We start from the raw sequence: 25,509 nt of genomic DNA on the forward strand, positions 1-25,509 counted from the left end.
TTTTAATCCCCTTTGGGGAAGAAAGTAGCTGAGAAGGGCTATTTGTTTTTCTGACCCTGACACCCCCCCCCCCCCCCCTAAATCTATACAGGGGCTTCTTGTCCACTCCCTCATACGGTAATATTCCCAGGGCTTTCTGTGTAGCGGGAACTGTTCTGCATATTAGGCACACTACACGGCCAAGCTTTTTGGCACCAGGGACCGGTTTTGTGGAAGACAATTTTTCCACAGAGCAGGAGTGGGGGTGGGGGGGGAGTGCACAACGTGCACTTTATTTCTATTAGTGGTTAAGTGTGCAGACTCTTATCTGGGAGAACCAGGTTTGATTCCCCACTCCTCCACTTACAGCTGCCAGAATGGCAGTGGGTCAGCCATAGCTCTCACAGAGTTGCCCTTGAAAAGGCAGCTTCTGGGAGACCTCTCTCAGCTCCACCTACCTCACAAGGTGTCTGTTGTGGGGGAGGCAGATAAAGGAGATTATGAGCCGCTCTGAGACTCTGAGGTTCAGAGTGGAGGGTGGGATATAAATCCAAAGTAGTCATCTTCTTCTTCCATTGTAATATATAATGAAATAATTATACAACTCACGGCCCAGTTGCTAACAGGCCATGGACTGGTACTGGTCCACAGACTGGGGGGTTGGGGACCTCTGCTACACTATCTCCTTGATGTAGCCAATCCTCAAAGAGCTTAGAGAACTTTTCGTACAGGGCCTACTGTAAACTCTTGGGGGATTGGCTACATCAGGGGTGTGTGGCCTAATATGCAAAGGAGTTCCTGCTGCACAAAAACAGCCCTGAAGATTCCTAACCCTCACCCTCAGAGCTCCCCATGGCCTGGTCCCACCTGACCTCTCTGCTCTCAATAGGCAGATCCTTCCCTGCCAGAGACTTTTGGCCCCTCCAGCATCACAGCTGTCGCTGAAGGCCTCCTGCTTCCTCCACCAGCACTGTCCTTTCTCCCTTGTTGCCTCCACTGTCTAGGACCCCCTCCCAGAACATCTGAGTGATGCTGCCACCCCCTTCGCTCAGACCTCTCAAAGGCCTCCAAGTCTTGTGAAGCGCAACCCCTAGGCTCCACCTCTATGAAAACCAGAGGTTGTTTTGTAGAAAAATAGATGGTAGGGCTCATTAACATATACCACTCCCACCCCGAGGGAAAAGCAACCCAATGCAAGGAAGGAGAGTCCTGGGCAAGTGAGGCTTGCTTGGGCTGGCTAGAGATCCAGCCAGCCCAAGCAGGCCTCTCTCACCTGGGGCTCTCCTTGGCCAACCCCCCACCCCACCCCAGTCTAAAGGCCAGCAAGCCACCTGTCACCCCAAATCACATAAGAAGTGGGAAAAGGGTGGTGTGGGCTGCTCCAGGGTTTAATGAAGGCTGCTGTGCTCCTGTGAGCTCCTGCTGAATTCAAGGCCCGATGAAAACTAGGCCTTATTCTCTCCCCCTGGCCCTGTTTTCTTCCTCCTCTCTCTTTGGCTTTTCTTCCTCCAAATTCCTCCTGCATGGGTCAGGAACTCATCCTCTCTGACTCCATAAAGCCCCATGCACACTGATGGTACTATCACACAAGTCGATAATTTACTATGGTCATGGACCGGCAGAACAAAACAAACATTGAACAGAGTGGTTATAAGAAAAAAAAATACGCACACATCTAAATGCTCCTGAAGCCACACTCCACGGTATCTCCTTTCTAATAAAGCAGATGGAAGAACACTGAGACAGGCTGCAGTGAAGGCTCAATACGCTAATAAAGGTAAAGGCATTCCCCTGTGTAAGCACCAGTTGTTTTCGACTCTGGGGTGATGTCGCATCACATTTTCACAGCAGACTTTTTTACGGGGTGGTTTGCCATTGCCTTCCCCAGTCATCTACGCTTCCCCCCCAGCAAGCTGGGTACTCAGTTTACTGAGCTCGGAAGGATGGAAGGCTGAGTCAACCTCGAGCTGGCTACTTGAACCCAGCTTCTGCCAGGATTGAACTCAGGTTGTGAGCAGAGAGCTTGGACTGCAGTACTGCAGCTTTAGCACTCTTGCACCGCGGGGCTCTTCTAAATACACTAATAGTGCTACATAAACAATGAATAATTTCAGGTGTGTTTGGGGGGAACCAATCCATGGGGAAAGCATTAACCCCTGCCCCGCTTGCTCATTTGCGAGCTGGCACCTCCACTTCCATAACAAAAAAAAAGTACCGAAAGGTTGGGCACAAGTCTCCCACCTCTTGATTAGCTTAGCCAGGGGTTTCAAACTCATTCGTTATGAGGGCTGGATCGGACACAAATGACACCTTGTTCAACCGGGCTATGTGCATCACAAAATGTAATGCCAGGTAGCGGAGATATAAACTTTAGAAAGGACATCGACAAACACAATTGAAGATTTTTTAAAACCAAACTTCAAATAAAACACGCTTAAAGGATTAGCTGCACAAAAGCATGCAATGTTTTATGCAAAACATGCTTAAAGGATTAGCTTGCAATATTTTATTTATTTAATAGTCTCTGATAACTGACATCTCTTGCTCTGAATTATTGCATCAAAATCTGTATAAGATCTGTTGTAGCATTCTTGAGTATGCTGCTTAGGTGTGTATCTGTAAGCTGCAAATCTACTTCTGACATTCATTACAGAAATCCCATGGTCAATGCTTTGAGCCTAAGACCCAGAGGAAAACATGAAATGGCTGGGCATTGTGAGCTTTTGTACGTAAGTTGCTTCATGTGTTGGTCAGCCAATGGAGAAAATAGAGGCTTTGCTCTGTAGCTCCTGTGCGACTGAGCAAGCCTGGCAAAGCAAGCTGTGATGCAGAAGGAAGCAAGAGAGAGAGAAGGAAGCAGGTGACAGTGAGTTGCTCATGGGCCTGATAAGAGCCCTCCAGGGGCCAAATATGGCCCTCCAGCTACACGGGCTGACCCCCCCCTGAGTTGGGCCTTTGAGATTATCACATTTCAAGTGTTCCTGGGCAGACTGCTTAAAAACAAAACAAGGCACCTTTAGGCAAGCATTTGGCCAGATCAGTAATTTTCATCTTAAATCTTCCGTTACCTGTATAAAGTGTCAGGTTGCAAGTTCTCCAGGACATGGCTTGTAACTCTGCTGACTGCTAAGAGCTGCTTCTCCCCGTACTCGATGTTGTAGCCGGTGATCTCTGCGCCATGGCAACAGGGCTCCTCCCAGTGAAGGACAAGGCACGTGGACAGCGGAAGAGGCGCTTCCATCTGGTCTTCTTCAAGCAAGTGCAACACCGTCACCGCCGCTGGCACTGAAGGTGGGGTGGTGACCATGGCGATCTCCCCGAACAAGCCAGCTCCGGCTATATTCACAGCCTAAGACAGAGAAGAGGCCACCAATGGGTGACAAACCAAGGAACGACAGAGCCCAGCTAGTTCCCAAAGAGGCCAGCCAGATGTGTAGCAGGAAGCCCACGAGCAACTACCCACCCTTGAGGTTTTATGCATTTTTTACATTTCTAGCAGCTCACAGGCTTGTGAATTAACAAACAAATCACTCATCATGGCTGTTAATTTATTAAGCCCCTGAAATTGCCAGGTGCTGTACTGAACTATATGGCCTGGGACCTGCCTACCTCCGGGACCACCTTTCCCCACATGAGCCTCAGAGAGCACTACGATCAAGTTCACAAAACCACTTAATGATCCCCGGGCCAAAGGATTCTTGGCTGTTCACCAGCAGGGCAAGAGCCTTTTCGGTGGCGGCCCCTACATTCTCTGGAATGCTCTCCCTGAAAACATCAGGGCCCTGCAGGACTTGCCACAATTCCGCAGGGTCTGCAAGACGGAACTGTTCAAACAGGCTTTTAACATCCAATGGAGGCGTCCAGCACCTCACCACCCCATGGCATTAATATCATAACCCAGCCCAAACAGAAATGCAAGGTGCTCAATAACATCTAATAACATCACAGTAAACAGCACTAAACAAGAATTAATAATTTATTTATTTATTACATTTGACTTATATCCCGCCCTCTCCGCAAGCGGACTCAGGGCGGCTCACAGTATCATTTACACAGTTAAACTAATAAAATATATAAAACCATAATAACGCCATCTAGGGATTAAAATTGTATATACCGTATTTTTCGGACCATTAGACGCACCGGACCATAAGACGCATCTAGTTTTTAGAGGAGGAAAACAGGAAAAAAATTTTTGAAGCTGTGCACCCAGATCTGGGCACCTTCCCCCTCTCAATCCTGCCTCTGAACCCAGCCCTTGCTAGAAGCAGCAGCTGAAGCCTGGCAGACAGGCACAGAGGAAGCCCCCCCCCCCATCTCCGCAAACCCAGTGCTTTGCGAAGCGCTGCGTTTGTGGAGGGGGGGGGCTTCCTCTTTGCCTGGCTTCAGCTTCTGCTGATAGCAAGGGCTGGGATCCGAGGCTTGGCTGCCTCCGAACCCAGCCCTTGCTATCAGCATAAGCTGAAGCCACGCAGACAGGGACAGAGGAAGCACCCGCCCCCTCCACAAACCCAGCGCTTCGCAAGCGCTGGCTGTGGAGGGGGCGGCGTGCTTTCTCCCAGCTTGCCTGCCTGGCTTCAGCGCTGATGCTTAAAGCAAGCGCTGGGATCGGAGGGCGGAGGGAGCGATCCTGGCTCTTGCTGTAAGCATCAGAGCTGGAGCCAGGCAGGCAGGGGCGGGAAGCGCCGGGACGGAGGCAGCGGATCACCCCCCCCCCCCCCCGAGGAAGGTACGTATGTTACCTTTGCTCCGTAAGACGCACACACTTCCCCCCCCCCCACTTTTTTGGAAGAAAAAAGTGCATCTTATGTTGCGAAAAATACGGTATTTAAGATGTTCTAATAACTTATTGTGATTTTATTGTACTGAGTTAATTTTATGTTGTTTTAATTGCTGTTAGCCGCCCTGAGCCCGTCAGGGGCGGGCGGGATATAATATAATATAATATAATATAATATAATATAATATAATATAATATAATATAATATAATATAATATAATATAATATAATATAATATAATATAATATAATATAATATAATATAATATAACTTTGTGTCTTGCCTGCAGGATTACAATCTACGAGCAGGAAATGAGACACATCAGAGAGGGAAAGGAAGAAAAATCGAAGGGGAGCAGGATAGACCAGGGAAAGTCAGAGTAAAGAGATGCATCCTAAGGAAGCATTTGAATGGAAGGGGGTGGGGGTGGGGAGAACTGACTGTCAGGCAAAAGGTCTCTCTTTAAGCACAGGCCCCTTGGCACAACCCAGACTCCCTTACCTGTACTCTGCAATAATATGTAGTCGCAGGTGTAAGTCCTTTCACTTCATAGCTCAGCAGAGGGCCCGAGTAGATGATATGCATCGATCCTTCCACTTGGCCCCATTCCAGTCTATATTCACTAACTTCTGTGCCGTTACATACTGGACTCTAGGGTAATTTCAAATACAATTTAAATTTTATTTATTTATTTATTTTAAAAAAGCACCTAAAGCTTGGTTTGTGAAAGAATACTCATTTATGATATGCCAATAAGGAACAAGAAGGACTAAAACTTGGTGAAGAGAAATCTGCGTGGTCTAGGACCTTTGGAATTTCATCACAAACAGCAAAGAACAAGATTCAAGTCCAGCAGCGCCCTGAAGACCAACGAGATCTCCAAGGATATAAGCTCTTGAGAGTCAACGCTTCCTTACCAGATTATCTGATGAAGGGAACTCTAGCTCTTGAAAGATAACCTTGTTGGTATTTAAGGTACCACTGGACTCATTGTGCTATTGGGAATCCTACCAGATAATACTGAAAGAACCAGGGGTGAATTCTAGCAGGAGCTCCTTTGCATATTAGGCCACACACCCCTGATGTAGCCAATCCTCCAAGAGCTTACAAGGATTGGTTACATCAGGGGTGTGTGGCCGAATATGCAAAGGAACTCCTGCTAGAATTCTACCCCTGGAAAGACACAATACAGGAACTATTAAGATATATGTTAACTACAGTACGAGTTAACATTGGAAGGATTAAAAAGGATGAATACGTTGTGATCACAAGACTTTTGAACTATGAAAAGATTCAGGAATTCAAGCAGAAACTGAAAACTTATTATGCTTATTACAAATAAAAAAGAGGAAAAATACCAGTCTGCAGGTTCACTTGTAAAAATAAACTGGTTTACTGATTAAATGGTTAATATTATTTTAATTATAATCCTTATGACATAATTAGGTAATCAGCATGTCATTTATCTTTCAGCTATTAATATACTATTACGTTTTATAGAACTATCTGGCTTTCTATTAAATATTGGTGTCATCATAGTTAAGAATTTAAGATGTAGAATTTAGGATGCCAAAAAAATGCTTTATATTTTAGCTGAGTATTATACTGTATTTTCTCTGCTATATTCCTATTTTCCTGTTTTTATAAAAACTGAAATCTTAATTTTTACATATATTTTATGTGTATATTGCACAGCCTTTATTGTGGTATCGCAGAAAGTTCTTATTATACTTTAAAAATGTAGTTTTGGGTGGTTTTTTTCTGTGCATTTTTCTTTTCTGTATTGATAATATTTCTTTTTTTGGGGGGGGGGAACTTTATTGCAAAAAAAGAAAAAGAAAAAAAAGGGACTACTGGACTTGAATCTACACACCAGTACTGCTACCCACCTGAAACTCTATTCAAGCAAACAGTCCTTATGAGCACTAATTCTCCTCAGCTCTCAGAGCTGCCTTTAGAAGTGAAGCAGTACAAAATAATCCCAGATTCTCTGGGTGCCTGATAACAGCAGGAGGAAGCCAGCGTGGGGCAGTTCCAGAGGCAAAAACCATTAGTCAGGGTAGGGGTTCCCCCTTTAGGCCCTGGGTTGAATTCTACAGATCTGTGGAACAAGTGGATGTCCTCCCCTGCTGGCAGAAGGTTCCTTCTGCTTCAACAAAGCCCCTCTGCCAGAGGAATGGATCCAAGACAGCAATTTAAGTGTGACTACGAGAGGCAATAGCGTATCTTCAGATGTTGCAAGTGCTCAGCGCCCTGTTTAAACTGGGTCTTCATCCATTGTGCACAGGGCCGGATTAACAATTAGGCAAAGGAGGCACTTGCCTGTGGGCCCCCATGCCTTTAGGGGCCCTGGGCCAGCTTTCCCCCCAACCCAGTTTCCCCCCGTGGCTAGTTTGCCTCTTCCTCCGTTGGCCCCTTCCCCTCAGCTTGCCTGCCTCGCCTACTTCCCATCACTTCCCCCTTCGTTCGCCCGCCCCCTCCCTCCCTGTCACTTCCCTCGTTGCTTCGCTGTTCGTCCACTTCCCTCTCCACCTGACCTATCCCTGTTGTTTCCTTTTTTGTCCACCTGCCCTGCCTCCTCCCCATCTGCCGGCCCAGTCCCAGGGAAACCCATCTCTGGAGCGAGAGAAAACCGCTTCTGCGCTCTCCGGGCTTGCAAGGCACTTTCAGCCGAGTCGGGTGGGGAGGAAAGGGAAGCCATTGAAAAACTCCGTCGGGCTCTGGTTGAGTGGTGGGCAGCGGGCACAGGACACTCCCCCCCCACCCAAAGCAGAAATCCAGATTTCCTGCAGCAAACAAAAGTGAGAAAGCCAGCCAGGCAGGCCGACTCCGTCAGGCTTGCCTGCCCTTCAGCAGCTCCTCAGCCCCTCATCTGCATCTGACAGCCCCAGGCCAGCCAACTCTTTAACTCTTGGGGGGAGCTGGGGGCTGCTTCTGCTGCAGGCTCAGCCCTGCAGCCAGAAATTTCTGGGGGGGGGGGGAGCCCAGGGCATAAAATTTTGGGTGGGGGGGCCGTGGAGGCTGGGCTGCTTTTTCCAGCGGCCAGCTGCCCAGCCCCAGCTCGCTCACTCCCATGCTCTTGAGGGTGGGAAGAGCCTGGGGGGAGCGGCAACGGTGAAAATGGGGCCATGGAGAGAGCGGGGGAGGCAGGGAAAAGCCCGGGGAGAGCGGCAGCAGTGAAAATGGGGCCATGGAGAGAGTGGGGGAGGCAGGGAAAAGCAGCAGTGGGGAAACTGGGCCATGGGGAGAGCGGGGGAGGCAGGGAAAAGCCCGGGGAGAGCGGCAGTAGTGAAAATGGGGCCATGGGGAGAGCGGGGGAGGCAGGGAAGAGCCCAGGGAAAGCGGCAGTGGGGAAAATGGGGCCATGGGGAGAGTGGGGGAGGCAGGGAAGAGCTCGGGGAGAGCGGCAGTGGGGCAAATGGGGCTGCGGGGAGATCGGGGGAGGCAGGAACGGGGTGGGAAGAGCCTGGGGAGAGTGGTGGCATGAAAATGGGGGAATGCCTTTTTAGCCACCGGTGCCTGCCAGCTGCAGCAGGGAGCACGGGCAGTGGGGCGGGTGCTCCAACTTGGAGATAATTTGCGAGGGGAGCCACAAGATTTTGACTGCCTAAGGGCCTCCACAGGGTTTAATCCGGCCCTGACTGTGCAGACAATGTTAGCATGGCAGAAACACTGGCACCGCGCTGGCATGCGAACGCCGCATCCCTTAGTTATCACTGCACGTGTGACAGCCGATCTGATTATGTGCTCTGTTTACCACACACCCTTCTGTAAGCTACATGGGTAGCTTACAAAAAATAAGACGTTTCAGAAATGCAAGCTTAAGCCAAAACAGCAAAACCACAATTGTTCAACAACGGTAAAACCAAAGTCATTCACAAGGATAGCAGCAGTTCAGTGTCACAAAGATGAAGATGATAATGTCATGACTGGCCACAGGATGATGTCTTTAGAACATCTATGATGGCCCAACGCCTCTGGTTTTTGAGAACCTCTAAAGTTCCCATGGTATGTGACAGCCTGGCTCTGCTCTTTGGAAAATACAGGCTGTGGAGTTTTCAGAGGTCATGCTGCCCCTATCTGAAGAAGCTAATCTTGCCCGCTGAAACTGTTTACAGCAGTGGAGTCACAACATCCTAGCATGTTGTTCTGCAAAGCTTTGTGGAAAGTTTTCATGAACAACTAGAGGGACAGAAAGCCTTGAAATGATGCCATTGAGTCTTGTATTTTATCCATATTTGTTTCTTAAACATCCTACCTATATTTTAACCAGGGCTTTTTTTTTTAGCAGGAATGCACAGGAACGCAGTTCTGACTGGCTTGGTGTCAGGAGTGTGGCCTAATAGGCAAATGAATTCCTGCTGGACTTTTCCAACAAAAAAGCCCTGTGTTAAACAATGGCGACATCAGGGGGTGTGGCCTAATATGCAAATGCCTACGAAAAAGCCCCTGATATTAACACAGACATACAAACACTTTTATGATACAAAACTCACAAAAAGGACTTTGGGTCCTCTTTTTTATTCCGCAGGAGAATAATCCAATTAATGGATTTCTCCCACTTTTCTGGTGGGCTAAAGGCCGGCAACCAAGCTGACTGGACAGTTCGGTGGCTTCCTAGATCCTGGTCTGTCTAGCCTCCCTGTAAGTTGGTTGCAACTTGATGGCATTTTCCACCACTAAGGATTTCTGCAGAGAAGTGCATCAGATAGCTCAGGCATGAACTGGCTAGGTATGGAAATTGCAGGAATAGATGTGGCTATACCTCTGCCTTTGGAAGAAGTGGGGGGAGGAAAACACATGCTAGCAGCAACCCAAGTACTCAGGGCCCATTGCTTTATAAGTGTTTGCACATCCTGTCCTCTCAGATCTCAGTGCAGTGGATCCTCCAGTACTGTGGAAAACGTCCTGCCCAATCGCTGCAGGGAATTTGTGGCTGACTAGGGGAATGAAAACAGATTTCCAGGTCCAGTTCTGATGCTGTGCTGAGGCAGGCAATACTAAGCCAGCATGCAAGGAACCAAGACCAAGCCATGGCAAGGCCCTGATCCTGTTATGAAAACACGCACTACTTGAGAGAATTATTTGTGGACAGAAAGCTAGGAGCCGGAAGAACAAAGCAAGAGATCTTTCATATGAATAACAAAGCAAGAAATCTTTCATATGAATAATTGGACGGGCCCCCTCTGATGCGGCCACTGCCCCCAATCCATAAGATAAGAATAACTGTGTGCATCTAAAGAAGTGTGTATGCGCACACAAAATCTTATACCCAGAATTAAACTTTGTTAGTCTAAAAGGTGCCACTGGACTCAAACTTCATTCTTTTGCTTCAGACCGAAAGACCCATCTGAGTCTATCATGCTGCTCTAGCTTCAGAAGGCTGTTTTAAGGATTTTACCAAAACGATTTGTGCAAATGTGTCATATAAATGCTACCCAGGGCTTTTTTGGTAGCAGGAACTCCTTTGCATATTAGGCCGCATCCCCCTGATGTAGCCAACCCTCCTGGAGCTTGCAGTAGGCCCCGTAAGCTCTTGGAGGATTGGCTACATCAGGGGTGTGTGGCCTAATATGCAAAGGAGTTCCTGTTACAAAAAAGCCTTGATGCTAACTATTATTATTGTTGTTGTTGTCAGTCTTATTTCTAAGTGAAAAGCACAAGGAAACTGAATTGTTTCAAAGTGCTTTGACCCTTATTTAAGCCCTGGTCACATGAAAACCTTCATTATCTAAGTTTGTAAACCATCACCACCCACTGATTTTTGCATGCAATTCCCTCATTTACTGGACAGAAGCTTCTGCAACAGCTGCTTAGTAGAGAGAGATACAGGAAGAAACAAACGTACCTCCCATGAGGCTACTACGCAAGTTGCCGTCTTACAAGTTAGCTGGGGAGGACAGCACGCGTCTGGGGGACCTGGAGCGGTGGTAATCTCTGCCTTTTCTGAGTAAGGGCCCAGCTGTAGGGGTGGGGTGGGGAAACAGAGAGATCTGAAAATCACAGGAAGTCAGAAGTCAACCAGTCCAATATGCATTTCTAAATTGGCAACAATGGAGTCTGCTTAGGCCTGATTGATATCTTTGACACATGAAGGGATGGACACCACAAATCCCCCTTGGGCATACACAAGAGACTTTGCTGGAGCCTGCTCCGAGAGAACAGACTAACATTTCCCAAATGCTGCCTTCTTTTAGATTTATTTATAACCCACTTTTCTCCACAATAAAGAGCCCCGTGGTTAAAGCTGCAGTACTGCAGTCCTAAGCTCTGCTGACGACCTGAGTTCAATCTCCGGTGGAAGCTGGGTTTTCAAGTGGCCAGCTCGAGGTTGACGCAGCCTTCCATCTTTCTGAGGTCGGTAAAATGAGTACCCAGCTTGCTGGGGGAAAAGCGTAGATGACTGAGGAAGGCAATGGCAAACCACCCCGTAAAAAGTCTGCCCTGAAAACGTTGTGAAAGCAACGTCACCCCAGAGTCGGAAATGACTGGTGCTTGCACAGGGGATCTTTCCTTTTTCCACAACAGGGACCCAGTTTACCTCGTTTACCTCTCTTCCGCTTTATCTTCACAACCACCCAGTCAGGCCTGAGAGCGTGTAACTGGCTCAAGGTCACCCAGAGAGCTTCCAAGGCAGAGTGAGGATCTGGATTTGGGCTTCCCTGATCCTAGCCCAGGGGCGGCCAAACTGAGGCTTGAGAGCCACACACAGCTCTCCAAGGGGTTCTGTGAGGCACGTTTGGCCACCCCTGTCCTTGTCCCACACTCTAACCACTAAATCTTAGGCTCAAGCGAGTAACAACAGAAAGACCGGAATGCCCAGCACAAGTTCAGTCGGTGGCAATTAAACATACTTTAAGGTTAGACAACAAGTGTACTTCTAATGGAAATACATGGGGAAAGCAGGGCTTGCTGTAGACTTCTAAGGCTGTTTTGAGTTTTAAAAACCTCCACCAGAGGGGGCAACTGTAGCAAATCGCAAGTGAGGAACAAAATCAGTGGTACACAAGACGTTCAACCAGGGCACGATAAGTGAAAGGGTACCGTCAAACCCTCTGAATAAATATGTCATGACAGGAAAAGGAAGAAAATGAGGTTCCTAAGTAAATGGTAGCCTCTGCTGCGGTGTACACCCCATGCCCCGGCTGCACAGAAGATGAGGACAGTGGAGGGAGGGTGGAAAACAGTCCAGATGTGTTTCCCCCACTCAACCCCACGTCTGAGTCCATGCCTGAGTCTTGCCGAGGAAGGTTCTGTATTTAACTTTGGCATTCGTCTTAGATTTTGATTTATCTGAGCTGGCCCGGGGTTGAAAAGCGGGATACAAGCGTAGCAAAAAGCAGCAATATGCGCTTAACCGATGCAATCTACCCTGAGATGAGCATCTGGGTTTCCTGGTTACAGAATGGGCATAGCCCCGCAAGGATATGCAGGCCCTGGCACAGTTTGTTTTGAAAAATGGTCACACAGTTATTCATTTGCAAAGAACTAAGCAGGTACCCCAGCTTTGTTGGCTGCTCGGATCCAGAAGCAGTACGTCCTCCCCGGAAGAAGGCCGTTCACCGTGCATTCCAGGGCCTGGCCCCGGTAGCTTTGCCTGCGCTCATCCTGGTCGGAGCTTGCCATGTCCACCGTGTATTCTGTTACTTCTGAGCCCCCATCGACAGAAGGCGGATCTGCAAGACATGAAGCGATGGACATGAAAATCCTGGTTTATTTTATTTTATTTGTTTATTTTTATTTTAGTACATTTCTATTCCGCCCATTCCCCGTAGGGCTCAGGGCGGAGTACAACATATGATAAAACAATAAAATACAATAAAAACATTCTATAAACAAGACAACTCAACAGCACTCAGATTACCACGTCATCACATATTGCCCAGCCTAGCCGTCTCACATCATGGCAATTTTTATTCCATTTCCTAGCACAGACGACAGTGCTGGCTGGGGAGGCCAACCAGATCAAGAATAGACGCCTGCAGCCTCAGCTAAAAGCCTGGCGGAACAGTGTTTTACAGGCCCTACGGAAGGATAATGCTAATAATATTTATGTTATATTGATATCCCGCCCATTCTATGCAGACTTAAGGCAGCTGACAACATAAAATACACAATAAACAATAAGCAATATTAAAACAATCAAACAAATCGGAATGGTGCTACTTCACGCAGATCATATAATATTTCCTTTCTCAACGCGTACAGATCCTAGGCAGTTAGTACTAAAGCACGACAGATCCAGATGTGGTGGCAGCCCTCTCCCATTAGATGTCATATGCCATCCGAAACAGTTCAGTCTTGCAGGCCCTGCAATAAATCCCGCAGGGCCCTGATGGCTTCTGGGAGGGTGTTCCAGAGTATTGGGGCTGCAACCGAGAAGGCTCTTGCTCTGGTGGAATTAACAGTCTTAACAGTCTCTAAAAATTGAACCTGAACTGTGACTGGTTATCTTACTGGGAGAAAAAAAAACTAGTACTATGTTTGCTGATGCTACTTGAATGTCTTGCATTCTTGCGGCAATAAGTATCCAATTTCATTCCCCCCTCTTCCGTTTCTCCCTTACCCCACTGAAGAGCAATTTCCCTAGGCTTGGCTTTTCCAGCCAGACACGGAGGATGGCACGGCCCAGGAGGAACGGCTGATGTTTGAATGGTTAGTACATCAGACGGCTAGAAAAGAACACAAATATAAGTCTATTAAAACTTTTACTTTTACTTTATTATATTTATATCCCGCCCTCCCCTGACGGGCTCAGGCTAGCTAACATCAATCAAAACAACATAAAATTACATTATTACAGTAAAATCACAGTAAGTTTATTAAAACATCTCAAACATATACACTTTTAATCCCTAGATGGCACTGTTATTACTTCTTAATTAGTGCTGTTTACTGCGATGCTATTAAGACATTAAAACTTCAGGTGGGGAAATCCAACTACATTTATTTCACAAATTCCATCAGGAGCACAAATTTTTGAAAGCTGGGTGGCATGCCCCTCTGTGCTGTAGTGGTGATAATTCAGGGCTAGGATGTACAAACGTTCTGTGCCAAGAGGGCTAAATAGTGTTTGTGCCCGTTTGCATGCATTTTTTTTACTGTGCATTATTTACTCTGCTTACGAGAAGGGCAACAAATGACTCCAAGAGTGCAAACCCTGCTTTCTGATCATCCGATATTCTACTTAACTGTCTTCTGGACTTCAGAGACTTCAACAGGCATTGCTCATTTTAAATTCTGCAGTGATATGGGCTACTAACATGAAGAAATCAGAAACTATAGTCCAGGGGTGGCCAAACTTGCTTAATGAAAGAGCCACATAGAATAAATGTTTGAGAGCCACAAGACATGAATATTAGATGTTTGAGAGCCACGGAGCAGGCAGGCAGGCAGGAAATAAATGGGACGAGGGAGAGAGAGGTGGAAAGAAAGCAATTTTGACTTTAAATGCGTTCTCCAAGCCGCCGGCCAATGGTGTGGTGGGAGCTTGGAGAGCCACACAATATGTGTGAAAGAGCCACATGTGGCTCCTGAGCCACAGTTTGGCCACCCCTGCTGTAGTCTGTAGCTAAACCATTCTATCCTGTACTTCATTTAAACTCTTAATAGAACTACTGCAAACACGGAGATTCCCAGGGCAAACAAGTTTGGCAGCTACTGTAAAATTCTGCCCTGACCTGGATAGTCCAGGCAACCCCAATCTCGTCAGATCTCAGAAGCTAAGCAGGGTCAACTCTGGTAAGTACATGAATGGGAGACTTCCTTGGAATACAAGCAGGCGGGAGGGCAGGGGCAGGCTTTATTCAGCCACCTCTCTGAACGCCCTCCATGCATCCAGAAGGGGCAAAACGTCAGAGGTCGACATGACTTCCAGGTGCTACACACACACACATACATGCACATAAAATTAATATATATAGCTTTTCTATGCTTACGTGAAACTATAATACACATAACATCTTGCTTTGGGAGACCGTTGTTGCTCACCTGACTTTGGCCCCCTTTACCAACGCAGTAAACCCTTAGCCGGTAGGAAGTACCCGGCTTGAGATGAGCACAGACATGTTCTCGCACAGAGCCAGTATATGCTGTTTCCCATTTACTTCCTAAGAGAAAAATCAAATATGAATTACAGTGTACCTTAGAGAAAGAAAGAGGGAGGGGCAGCTTTGTAATGTTATTGAAGAATATCATCCTCTAAGCCATGCATTAAAAAATTAAATGGCAGGAACAATTCTGGTGGCAGAAAGGAGCACTATTGTAGCAATCCTGTCTCCCGTACCAGTTAAAAATTTGTGGCCAACTACAAAAGCTGTTTTTTGTCCAGATGCATGCAAATAACTGAAGAAAGCTCAGCAGCTTACCAAGTGACGATTCTGAGATTTCTAAAATATACTTGGAGATGTCTGACCCTCCAGTATCCTTTGGTGGATCTGAAAGAAGGAACGTGTTTGGTTCAAAGCGATATCTGAAGGACGGTAATCTTTAACATTTTCTTTCAACCCAATCCAAATGCCTTGGCTGCAAGGCAACGCTGGGTAGCCCCGAAGGCTGGCTCTAAGACGTTGGGGAGGGGGGGTGTGAGCGTTGGGGAGGGGGGGATTATTTAAAAAACCCACAATGCTGAGCTCCAGTGAAGGAAGGGTTGGGGGTTTTCACCTTGCTGCCCGGGAAGCCCCCAGCTCCGGTACCGCGACCCTTTTCTTACTACTAATTTTTGTTTCTTTTAAAAAAATTTCCCTTTCACAACTTCGCTCTCCTCTTCCACACTCTGGACTCTTCACCAATCTCTAACAAAATATCCTGACCCGGAAAGAAGAGTCAGACCTGGACATCTGGTCCTAGCCTTCTTGTACCAGCCTTTTATGTTTAGCTCGCTGCAGTTTTTTGGACACACTGCATTAAGTGACACATGGATCAAGACGATGCAGCATATGCAGAATCAGGCTTGGATGCATAGGGAAGCAGAAAAGAATTCTGAACAATGTTGTACACAGAGGCATGCTAAATAGGCTGTGATCACGGCAATCGGCCAACCCATCAGTCCAGACTAATGCGCCCCTCACTCATTACTTCTCCACAGTTGATTACATGCCGAGACAGCAAATGCAAAGTGCTGAACCGTAGCCAGTATTGCCTCTTCTGACGTAACAAGGAGGGGGAGAAAAGAGAGTCTGGCTACAGTAAATGGAAGCTCACTTACCCCAGGTGACTTTCACATTATGAGGGTGGATCTTTCCCTTTACAGCCGGTTTACTTGGAGGTCCAGGATTGTCGGGGCTTGTGCTGTATTCTACGACCTCGCTAGGACCGCTTTTTCCTTCAGTGTTGTGGGCAAAAATCTGTTGTGGAATCAACAAACGGGATGTAAAACAGCAGCTTAAATCTGGATGGGGGACAGGACAGGAATTAGGGGCGGGGGCAATATCTAACAGCGAGAACTGTCCGAGGGGAACTTGGAAGAAAGGCTTAGGAACAGCCTGTCGGGGTTTTTTTAAAATTTTTTTTTTCTTATTTTATTAAATAAACTTGTAAACAATACAGGGGAAAAAATTATTCAGAAGGTAAGTAGGTAGCTATACATTTTCCACTAACAGCTTACCTAGATCAAAAACTGAGGAAAAATTAACTTAACATTATTTAAAAGCAGGGCTTTTTTTTTAAAGCAGGAATGCACAGGAATGCAGTGTCAGGGGGTGTGGCTTGAGACACAAATGAGTTCCTACTGGGCTTTTTCTACAAAAAAGCCCCTTATGAAACAGTGGTGATGCCAAGGGGCATGGCCTAATATGCAAATGAGTTCCTGCTGGGCTTTTTTTCTACAAAGAAAGCCCTGTTTGAAAGTATAACATCTGAGCGTACAAAGGATTAGGAACAGCCTGTCTTTGATGAAGAAGACAAGAAGAAATATAATTTCAGATGTGACAGAGCACAGGGGTTTAGATTTCCAAACTTGTTTTTACTTCCAGTTATGGCACCCAGCTTGATGGGTTTTGTAGTACGTTGAGGAGATCAACATTCACCTGGCCATGATTTCTCTCTATAGAATTCTGAGTTCTTTACAGAAACACAAATAATCTTTATTCTCACACATGCTTGAGTTTGGGACGTACCCTGAATTTGTAGGAAGTACTCCTCCTAAGGTCTTTTAAAGTGCAAGAAAGTTCATCTCCATTGTACCCTGCTTGAAAACCATAATCCTGGGGAGTGGGGAAGAAAACAAAGAGGGGGGAAAAATGAAATGAGACATTTCCCATAACCATTTATTAGATCAAGAAACATATCAGCTAAAATCCAACCGTGACAACTTGGGCTTTTAAAAACTGAACACGTGAAGTGATCTTCTAGCGAGTCCAATCACTGCTCCACCTAATGGCAGCAGTTCTCCAGTCTCAGGGCAAAGAAAGAAGAAGATATTGGATTTATATACCGCCCTATACTCTGAATCTCAGAGTCATAGAGTGGTCGCAATCTCCTCACAACAGACACCCTGTGAGGTGGGTGGGGCTGAGAGCTCTCACAGAAGCTGCCCTTTCAAGGACAACTCCTATGACAGCTATGGCTGACCCAAGGCGATTCCAGCAGATGCATGTGGAGGAATGGGGAATCAAACCCTGTTCTCCCAGATAAGAGTCCACGCACTTAACCACTACACCAAACTGGCTGTTTGTCTTTGCTGATCTCTCAGCACCCACTTCCTGAGACCCTTTAGCTGAAGACACCAAGGACTGAAACTGGGGTCTTTGGCATGTCAATCTGCTGATCTAGGGCTGAGCCAAAGCCCCTCCCTGCACACTCAGAACTAAACTGTGCTCTGTTATGCATGAAGAGCGAATACTGAGAATGGAGTGCCTCGTGCAGCATTGGCTTACATGGAGCTCTGCACGTGTCCAGCGCGGAGCCCCGCATATGCCCAGCAGTGCTTTAGACTGCAGGGACTGTACAAATTTGCTGGCAACAATTAGGCTCCATCTTCAACTGGCCATTCAGTACTCGCTGGAATTGACTTGCACAGCAACGGTTTTGCCAGTGCATTATGCCTGAAAAACCCTGGAATAATTCAGGACAGCTTGACTGCTCCTTTCTCTGGGATGTTTTAAACAGTCTAGAAATTATTCGCTGAGTGATCCTGTAGTGTTTGATACAAGATGGCAGCTTCAGTGTTCTAGATGGTGACCCTCCTGTTAGCAATCAGACACCTCCCACAGATGGGTAGTTTGGCAGCCGGAGAGAAAAAGCCCACAATATGCTTCATATAATATCGCTCCAAATATCGTAAGTGCAACACACTGCCTTGGCCCAGAAATGACCTCCAAGGGGATGCCAGTCAGAACTGGATGTTATCTTAAATGTTAAATAAGATGTTCTACAATGTTATGTATACCCATAGCCGAATTTAGTTATATATGGAATTAATCTACTTGATACTACTTCACCCAACAAAGTTCTGTATAACTTGGAATTTTTAAAATAAGCTCATCATATGTTTAAAAAAGAAAGAAAAGAAAAATACCACTTTGGGAAACTGTCTGGAAGTGAATCAGCCAGTTTGGCGAACCCTCCAGGTTTCCAAACCCATTAAGAATGGCAGACACTTACAGAACCTTCCTCCTCCATTTCTAGAATGTAGGTGAGGGAGTCGTCTGAAGAGATCCCACTTGGAGGACTCCATTCTAGTGATAGCCAAGTCACTCCTCCGTCGGTGAGCCGAGGGGGCAGAGGCGGTGGGGGAACAACTCCTACGGTGTGACATACCAGTGTCTCACTGAACCCACTGAAGAGGGGGAAAAGATTCATGAGATCAGGAAAAGCTCTGGGTCATGAAAAACTTTACGGAAACCACATAACTGCACAGCCCCATGTTTACCTCATTCCGATGTCGTTTTTAGCCGCCAGCCTGAATGCGTATTTTGTGGAAGGGGTAAGCTTGGTCAGTTTGTGCTGCTTTAGATGACCGTAGTAGCATTCCTTGAATGCGCCGTTCTTTCCCTTTTCAAAGAAAACAGAGCCATCAGATCGCTCACCATACACAGCAGACTCACTAGACAGTCGCCCCTGATAAGGCTTAAAAATGCTAGCTTCTGTACAGAGGCAAGCCAAGTGCTATCCTTCAATACATCTCGCAATTTTTTCATAGATTTGCTTCACGGGCATGATTAGTTTTGCTTGCGACTTTTCAATTTCTGTGGGACTTCAGGGGGGGAAATCCATAACCCAAGCTCACTATGTAGCCCCACTCCAGCAGCAGTAATATGAAAACCAGTGAGGCAACACAAGCGCTAGATCAGGGGTGGCCAAACTATGGCTCGGGAGCCATGTGTGGCTCTTTCACACATATTGTGTGGCTCTCAAACATCCGTCCCGCCAGCCAGCTTGGAAAAGGCATTTCTGTCTTTAAATCACTTCTCCAAGCCGAGCTAGTTGGCGGCTTGGAGAATGCACTTAAAGTTAAAGTTGCTTTCTTTCCACCTCTCCATCTATTTCCTGCTTGCCTGCCTTGCGGCTTTTAAACATCTCATGTTCATGTCTTGTGGCTCTCAGACATCTGACATTTATTCTATGTGGCTGTTAGGCTAAGCAAGTTTGGCCATCCCTGCTCTAGATCCAGAGCCTGTTGCATTAGTTTCCCCCACCGGATCAGGCTGCTTCGTGCCAGGCTGGGCTGGGCTGGGCTATCTTTCAACAATTCCCAGTCTCTTCTTCCTGCCCCTTCTGCTCCTGTTGATGCTATTAACCCTTTCAAACCACAAGTGCCTCTGCAATGATCTCTTTCACCATAAGCACCAACACTGCAGACCCTAAAGCAAACAACAGACTTTCCTTTTTTGGGGTGTGTGTGTGTGTGTGTAATAAATCTAGTTTGTGTTATTTTAAAAATGCATGTGCCACCTTTCTATCACTAGACCTCCCGTACAGTAATAATAAAAACAGAATTATTACTGTGGAAATACTGAGGCAGCAATAACAAAGTAAAACGCACCCAGGGCCATAAAGTAAAATGAATAACACAATGGCAAAGTGTTTGGTAACGTTCAGACTGAGCGCTTTAGGGAAGCCATCTCATTTTCCATACTGGTTTTCTGGGAAACAGAGATTGCAGCGCATTCATCTTCACCTAGGCGAAAGTGATCTTTCAGCCTCGTGGAAACACGAAGCAACTGGACCCTGTTAGCAGAAAAGCGTCTTGTATCAACAGACGGGTCCTTAAAGCAGTGCTGCTAGCAGAACCAATCCACGGTACTCAACCTGCTGAGCGGCACACCGGAATTAGGCAGCGCACGTTTTCAGTCCTACGGAAATGACTAAAACGACAGTTCCCCTCTCAAAAGCAAAGAACTTACCTCGTCCCATTCTAAAAGGTAGCTAGTTATCTTGGAGCCGTTATCATTTGAGGACTGAAAAGGAAGAGAGAGAACTATTTTGCCTGAATGCTTAACACTGCAAATTTTGTCAAAGATAAGTGAAGTACTGTTAAGAAAGTAGTATTGGTGGATACATTTATACAATATTGAGTTTTATCCGACACTGTGTAAGCGTTACCAGAGCAAAGCCAGGGGTGGGGAGGGCAGTGTTTTGACCTCCATTTTATATTATTTTGCTGTGTCTCCTTGATACGTTTTTAACATTTGTGCATCTGATACTTCCATTAACAAAGACTGGAAAAGGTATTCTGCAATCTCAAGTGTTGGTTTCAACACGATACGCAAAGTAGGTAGAACAATAATACAGCCTTTCACTGGACTGCGCTTTGGTTAATGTAGTTTTCTGCATTTTGCAGGAGTTGTCAGCCGCCTTCTTCACACTCTCAAAGAAAAAAAATCTTTCAAACCAAAATACTTGTAAAGTGTAAACTGAACCCCGGGAATGGTTCACGTTGAACTGAATCCAGCAAATGCCCATGCGGGTATGACTTGGAAATGGACTGAGGAGACAAGTGCACAACCGACATGGAGAAAGAAACCAGCAAATACGACAGCATCACTTGTTGAGGCATACTTCCCATTCACATACATGACACTGCCTTGTACCAAATCAGACCATCAGTTCATGAAGGTCACTACCGTCTACTCAGACTGGCAGCAGTACTCCGGGGTCCCAGACTGAGGTCTTTCACTGTCCGGTCCTTTTAACTGGAGATGCCAGGGATGGAACCCGGGACCTTGTGTGCATATTAAACAGATGCTCTACCATGCAGCATTGTTGCTCTCCTCCAGTTAAGGGAGCACTTGTGGGCCTTGTAATCCAGTACTTATATGGAACTGATATAACAACTCATCAAGGATTCTAAGCAGATTCAATGAAATCCAGCGACTTCTTATGGTGGTGAAGGCTCTCCCATTTGCAGGATGGAACCATAAACTAACGCTTTTCCCTCTGCAGTCCATGACCCATGAATAAGAAACTTCTGGGTTGGATCCCACAGGCAATTTCTGCTTATGGTCGAACTTTCCCCTGGCACAAGGAGCCTTCCCCTATAGCAACAGGCTCATTTTATTTATTGCTCACCTTTCTCAGCGAGGCTGAAAATGGATTACAAAACTGGCAACAGAAAACTTCCTGAGATGGGAGTGCCCCATTAGCAGAAGCGACCCACACCAAATTAAACATAATGTCCTGCTCCATCTTTCTTACATACTGATGAATTCTCCTTGTTTTCTGCAGCCTCCCAAACATCCAATTGCGTATATGCAAGAGTGCTGCCCTCCAGAAACGTTTAGGTAACCCATATCCAGAGTGTCAACTATTATATGTTCAGTGACCCATCTTCATACTAACCTAGCAGTCAGAGCATCATGAGGCTATGCTAGTGCCCAGTTTCAGCTTGCCGGGTTGGTCTGAAAGCACCTTTGCCATTCGGGCACTCAGTCTGTGTCCATCGCTCCTGGACAGCAACTCCCTGAAGCTGTTCTTGATGGCTTAAATATTTTAAAAAATTACCTTCCATTGTAGATTCAGGCTGTTTTTGGTTCTGTTGACCACTTTTGGTGCAGCTGGAGGGTCTGGTTCACAGCTCTCTGTAGTGAAACTTGCCAGTTCTGAAACAATATCCTTTGTGGAACTATTTGTGGCTGAAAGTCTATAATTGGGGGAAGGAAAAAAAGATATTACAGGTTAAAGAAATGCTCCAGGGATACAATGACACCAAGATCTAAAGATCTGGGACTGCTGATAATGCACTGATAGTTATTTAGAGGGCAGGATTTGGTATGTGTAACTCTTCTTCTACATCAGCTGCCCAGCTAGGAAGAAAGGAGAAGATGCTAAAGAGGCAGTTCTGCCCTTGTTGAAGAAAAAACATGGGGCACCTTGGCTTTTGTGTCAGCCTCCCCTGCACAGTAAGGCTGGGGATTTTATCAGCTCCAAGAACAAACAAGCGGCTAAACAGCAGCAGCGAAACGGTGCTGTCCTAATGTCAGAGAAGAAAAAATGTATTTGATATTCTAAAGCACCAGAAGTATTACCCAGCAAACACAACATTGGATACAGTATAGAGGACAACATATACTGTGCCAGCTCAATGCCTAACCCCAGTCAGTTGCAAATGTTCCTTTTATCTTTGAAATAATTTCAATCTAGGCTGCTATCCGGGAAGCGGCAAGAAGGACTAGCCAGAGCCATCTGCTCATGACCTGAGTTTGATCCCAGTGGAAGCTGGTTCAGGCAGCTGGCTTGAGGTTGACTCAGCCTTCCATCCTTCTGAGGTCGGTAAAATGCGGACCCAGCTTGCTGGGGGGAAAGTGTAGATGACTGGGGAAGGCAAGGACAAACCACCCCGTAAAAAGTCTGCTGTGAAAACATTGTGAAAGCAATGTCACCCCAGAGTCAAAAATGACTGGTGCTTGGACAGGAGACTACCTTTACCTTTTACTTTTAAGAAGGACTATGGAAGAGACCATTTCCACAACAGGTTCCATTTCTTGTGACACCCCCTCTCTCCATGCTCACCTAATGTGGTAGTCCGTCGCTGGTCTGAGTTCCGGAATAGTAAAAGTCATCTCTTCACCACTGTGGAGAAGCAAATCCATTAGGCAACAGCTAAATATTTCTAAACGTAATATTCTACAGTGGCCTACAGCAATGTATTTCTTGCCACACAATTTGAAATAGTTGCCCACTTCAGTGAATATCCTTGCAATGCATGGTAACAACATGGCACTGTACTCTAGATATGCAGATAGTGGTCAACGTGGTCCAACTCAGTGTTTCCCTGAGTTTGTGCAATCCAGATATTTAGAGGCAGGATCCTAGAGGCAGGAATTACCTATAATCTATCTAAAAATAATTTCTTGGACACAAAGCTGGAAATCAGTCCTGCTGAGCATATCGCCAGAAGGAAGTTAGATCCAACCAGCTTTTCTGCTTATGGCCAAGGTTTTTTTTGGAGCAGAAACTCCATCGTGTATTAGGCCACACACCCCTGATGTAGCCAATCCTCCTGGAGTTTACAGTAGGCCCTGTAAACTCTTGGAGGATTGGCTGCATCAGGGGGGTGCAGCCTAATATGCAAAGGAGCTCCTGCTGCAAAAAAAGCCCTGCTTATGACAAAGGGAGGAGGGGAAGCCGTCTGACTTCCCAAAAAAGGCTATGCTGGGGGGTTATGGACTTGCCTGGACAAAAGCCATGTCAGACGAGGGTTGAAGTAAGGAGGGGAGATTGAACGGCCCAACCCACGATGTCAAGCAGAGGTTTTATGGCGTGAAACCAAACTTACGTGTAAATTGATTTAAATTTTCCATTTTTGCCACTGTTCGAAATTGCCACCTCAAACGTGAATGTTTCAGTTGTGACGTTCGGAGTTTCTCCATTTTGTGAAGCGACTGGAGGATTCCAGGACAGGACTGCCGACCTTGCATGTATTTCAGAAACCTTTGAAGAACAAAAGACCAAATAGAGCTACTTTTCCGGCATGCCTTGTGTATCAGATAAAGTGCGTGCTTCAGCCTCCTATTTTTTTCCTTTACCCATTAGTGAAAGTGCTTTATCATTGAAGCTGTGTGCGTTTATGTGGGTGGGAGTCCAAAGGGTTGTTTTGGGTGTGTGTGTGTGGGGGGTGTGTGTAAGCTTAACTTGCATATATGTAAGTACTCCTACTAAAAGAGCCCCATGGCACAGAGTGGTAAAGCTGCAGTATTCGGAGCCCTCTGCTCACGACCTGAGTTCAATTCCAGCGGAAGCTGGTTCAGGTAGCCGGCTCCAGGTTGATTCAGCCTTCCATCCTTCCGAGGTCGGTAAAATGAGTCCCCAGCTTGCTGGGGGGAAAGTGTAGATGACTGGGGAAGGCAATGGCAAACCACCCCGTAAAAAGTCTGCCGTGAAAATGTTGTGAAAGCAACGTCACCTCAGAGTCGGAAACGACTGGTGCTTGCACAGGGGACTACCTTTACCTTTACTTTTTTATTTTCTAGGTATATTTTCAGTTCAAGTAGATCGAAATGCACACCCTTAGTGACAGTAGCGTCTGGCACAACTCCCTGGTAGGCATCACCTGGAAGGCTGAAGACCAGACGCATTAAGGAACAGTCTTTCCAGAGTATAGTTAGGGGGGGGGGGAATTCTTTTTACCATTTGTTTTCAAAGTTTACTTTACCCTTTGCCATGTAGGAGAAAGCATGCATCTATTTTGATGACACCGTGTATACTGTGAAAAGCCAACCCATTCGGCTCACTGGCTTCCCAGCAGATATACTTAAGAGGCAAACGTGGATACGTCCCACACAATGCTGTAAATATTTTCCACAGCAATAACAAATACGGTAGGAAAACTCACGTGTGAAGGAGCCCTTGGAATATTTGCAATTTCCTTAGCAACAGGTTTCAAGTACACATGGACTGAACACATGAAGCTGCCTTGTACTGAATTCATACCCTTGGTCCATCGAAGTCAGTATTGCCTACTCCCCAGGGTCTCAGGTAGAGATCTTTCTCATCAACCTGCTACCTGGTCCTTTTAAATGGAGAGGCTGAGGATTGAACCTGGGACTTTCTGCATGCCAAGCAAAGGCTCTACCACTGAACCATGCCCCCTCCCCTTTGGCATTACATAGATGTAGTTATTGGGACATGAACTCCCCCCGCCGCTACAGTGAACAATGCCAGCATTGCAGTGTGGTGCTCTCCTATAGCAAATGTTCTGATAGGACAGTTCTGTTAGGGCTGGGTTGGGGGGGGGGGTTGTCCCAGATACTTCTATCTCATGGTAGAATACAAGTTTTAAAGTATTTTAATGTACCATAGATGGGGTACTCAAGATGGCAAGTGAAACCCTTTATCTGCTTCCACTTGCTTGTGTTGACTGTGCAACTATTATTCATTCCACCCCCAACCCCCAAGCAGAGCTGGCTCAAAGCTCGCAGGAATCTAACTTAAGCAGGCTTTGTGTCAAACCTTGTAATTGTAATTCTGAGGATTTCAAAATACTTGCAATCTTGCATGTTGCCAAACTTCACATCCCTTGGGAATTTGTAGTAGCGGTAATTTACCGTAAATGACCAAAGGCCATTGCAAGCCTTGAGAATCTGGAGTTTTCAGAGAACTGATGTAAGCTCAGAAGGACAAACAATATGGGCTTGTAATAGCTCTGAGAAAACAGAACTTACACGCTTCAAAAACAGAATGTTTCCGGTTCAGTGCCTGACTTTTGGGGTTAAAAAACGCAGCACGGCCCAAGACATCTGCAAAGCCGCGGCTAGTCAGAGCAGACAATACTGAGCTAGCAGAGAACGTTAGCAGAGAGTGGGGGGAGGGGG

The 25,509-nt window shown here is 46.3% G+C and overlaps 1 protein-coding gene across 1 annotated transcript in view; it reads right to left on the reverse strand.

The window, feature by feature from the left end:
- Positions 1 to 25,509, reverse strand: part of LOC132579566 (fibronectin type-III domain-containing protein 3A-like) — a 115,672-nt gene that overhangs the window by 15,227 nt on the left and 74,936 nt on the right. The window contains exons 8-22 of the mRNA XM_060250021.1: positions 23,475 to 23,629; positions 22,709 to 22,768; positions 21,701 to 21,839; positions 20,104 to 20,157; positions 18,630 to 18,751; positions 18,362 to 18,536; positions 16,876 to 16,962; positions 15,966 to 16,104; positions 15,127 to 15,195; positions 14,750 to 14,868; positions 13,326 to 13,431; positions 12,260 to 12,435; positions 10,608 to 10,721; positions 5,261 to 5,410; positions 3,048 to 3,328 (exon numbers count right to left, since the gene is read on the reverse strand). Of these exons, the coding sequence (XP_060106004.1) occupies positions 3,048 to 3,328; positions 5,261 to 5,410; positions 10,608 to 10,721; positions 12,260 to 12,435; positions 13,326 to 13,431; positions 14,750 to 14,868; positions 15,127 to 15,195; positions 15,966 to 16,104; positions 16,876 to 16,962; positions 18,362 to 18,536; positions 18,630 to 18,751; positions 20,104 to 20,157; positions 21,701 to 21,839; positions 22,709 to 22,768; positions 23,475 to 23,629 (1,946 nt within the window). The remainder of the gene's footprint in view (positions 1 to 3,047; positions 3,329 to 5,260; positions 5,411 to 10,607; positions 10,722 to 12,259; positions 12,436 to 13,325; positions 13,432 to 14,749; positions 14,869 to 15,126; positions 15,196 to 15,965; positions 16,105 to 16,875; positions 16,963 to 18,361; positions 18,537 to 18,629; positions 18,752 to 20,103; positions 20,158 to 21,700; positions 21,840 to 22,708; positions 22,769 to 23,474; positions 23,630 to 25,509) is intronic.

Source organism: Heteronotia binoei, chromosome 11 (genome assembly GCF_032191835.1).
Source record: "Heteronotia binoei isolate CCM8104 ecotype False Entrance Well chromosome 11, APGP_CSIRO_Hbin_v1, whole genome shotgun sequence".
In the NCBI taxonomy this organism is placed as follows: Eukaryota; Metazoa; Chordata; class Lepidosauria; order Squamata; family Gekkonidae; genus Heteronotia; species Heteronotia binoei.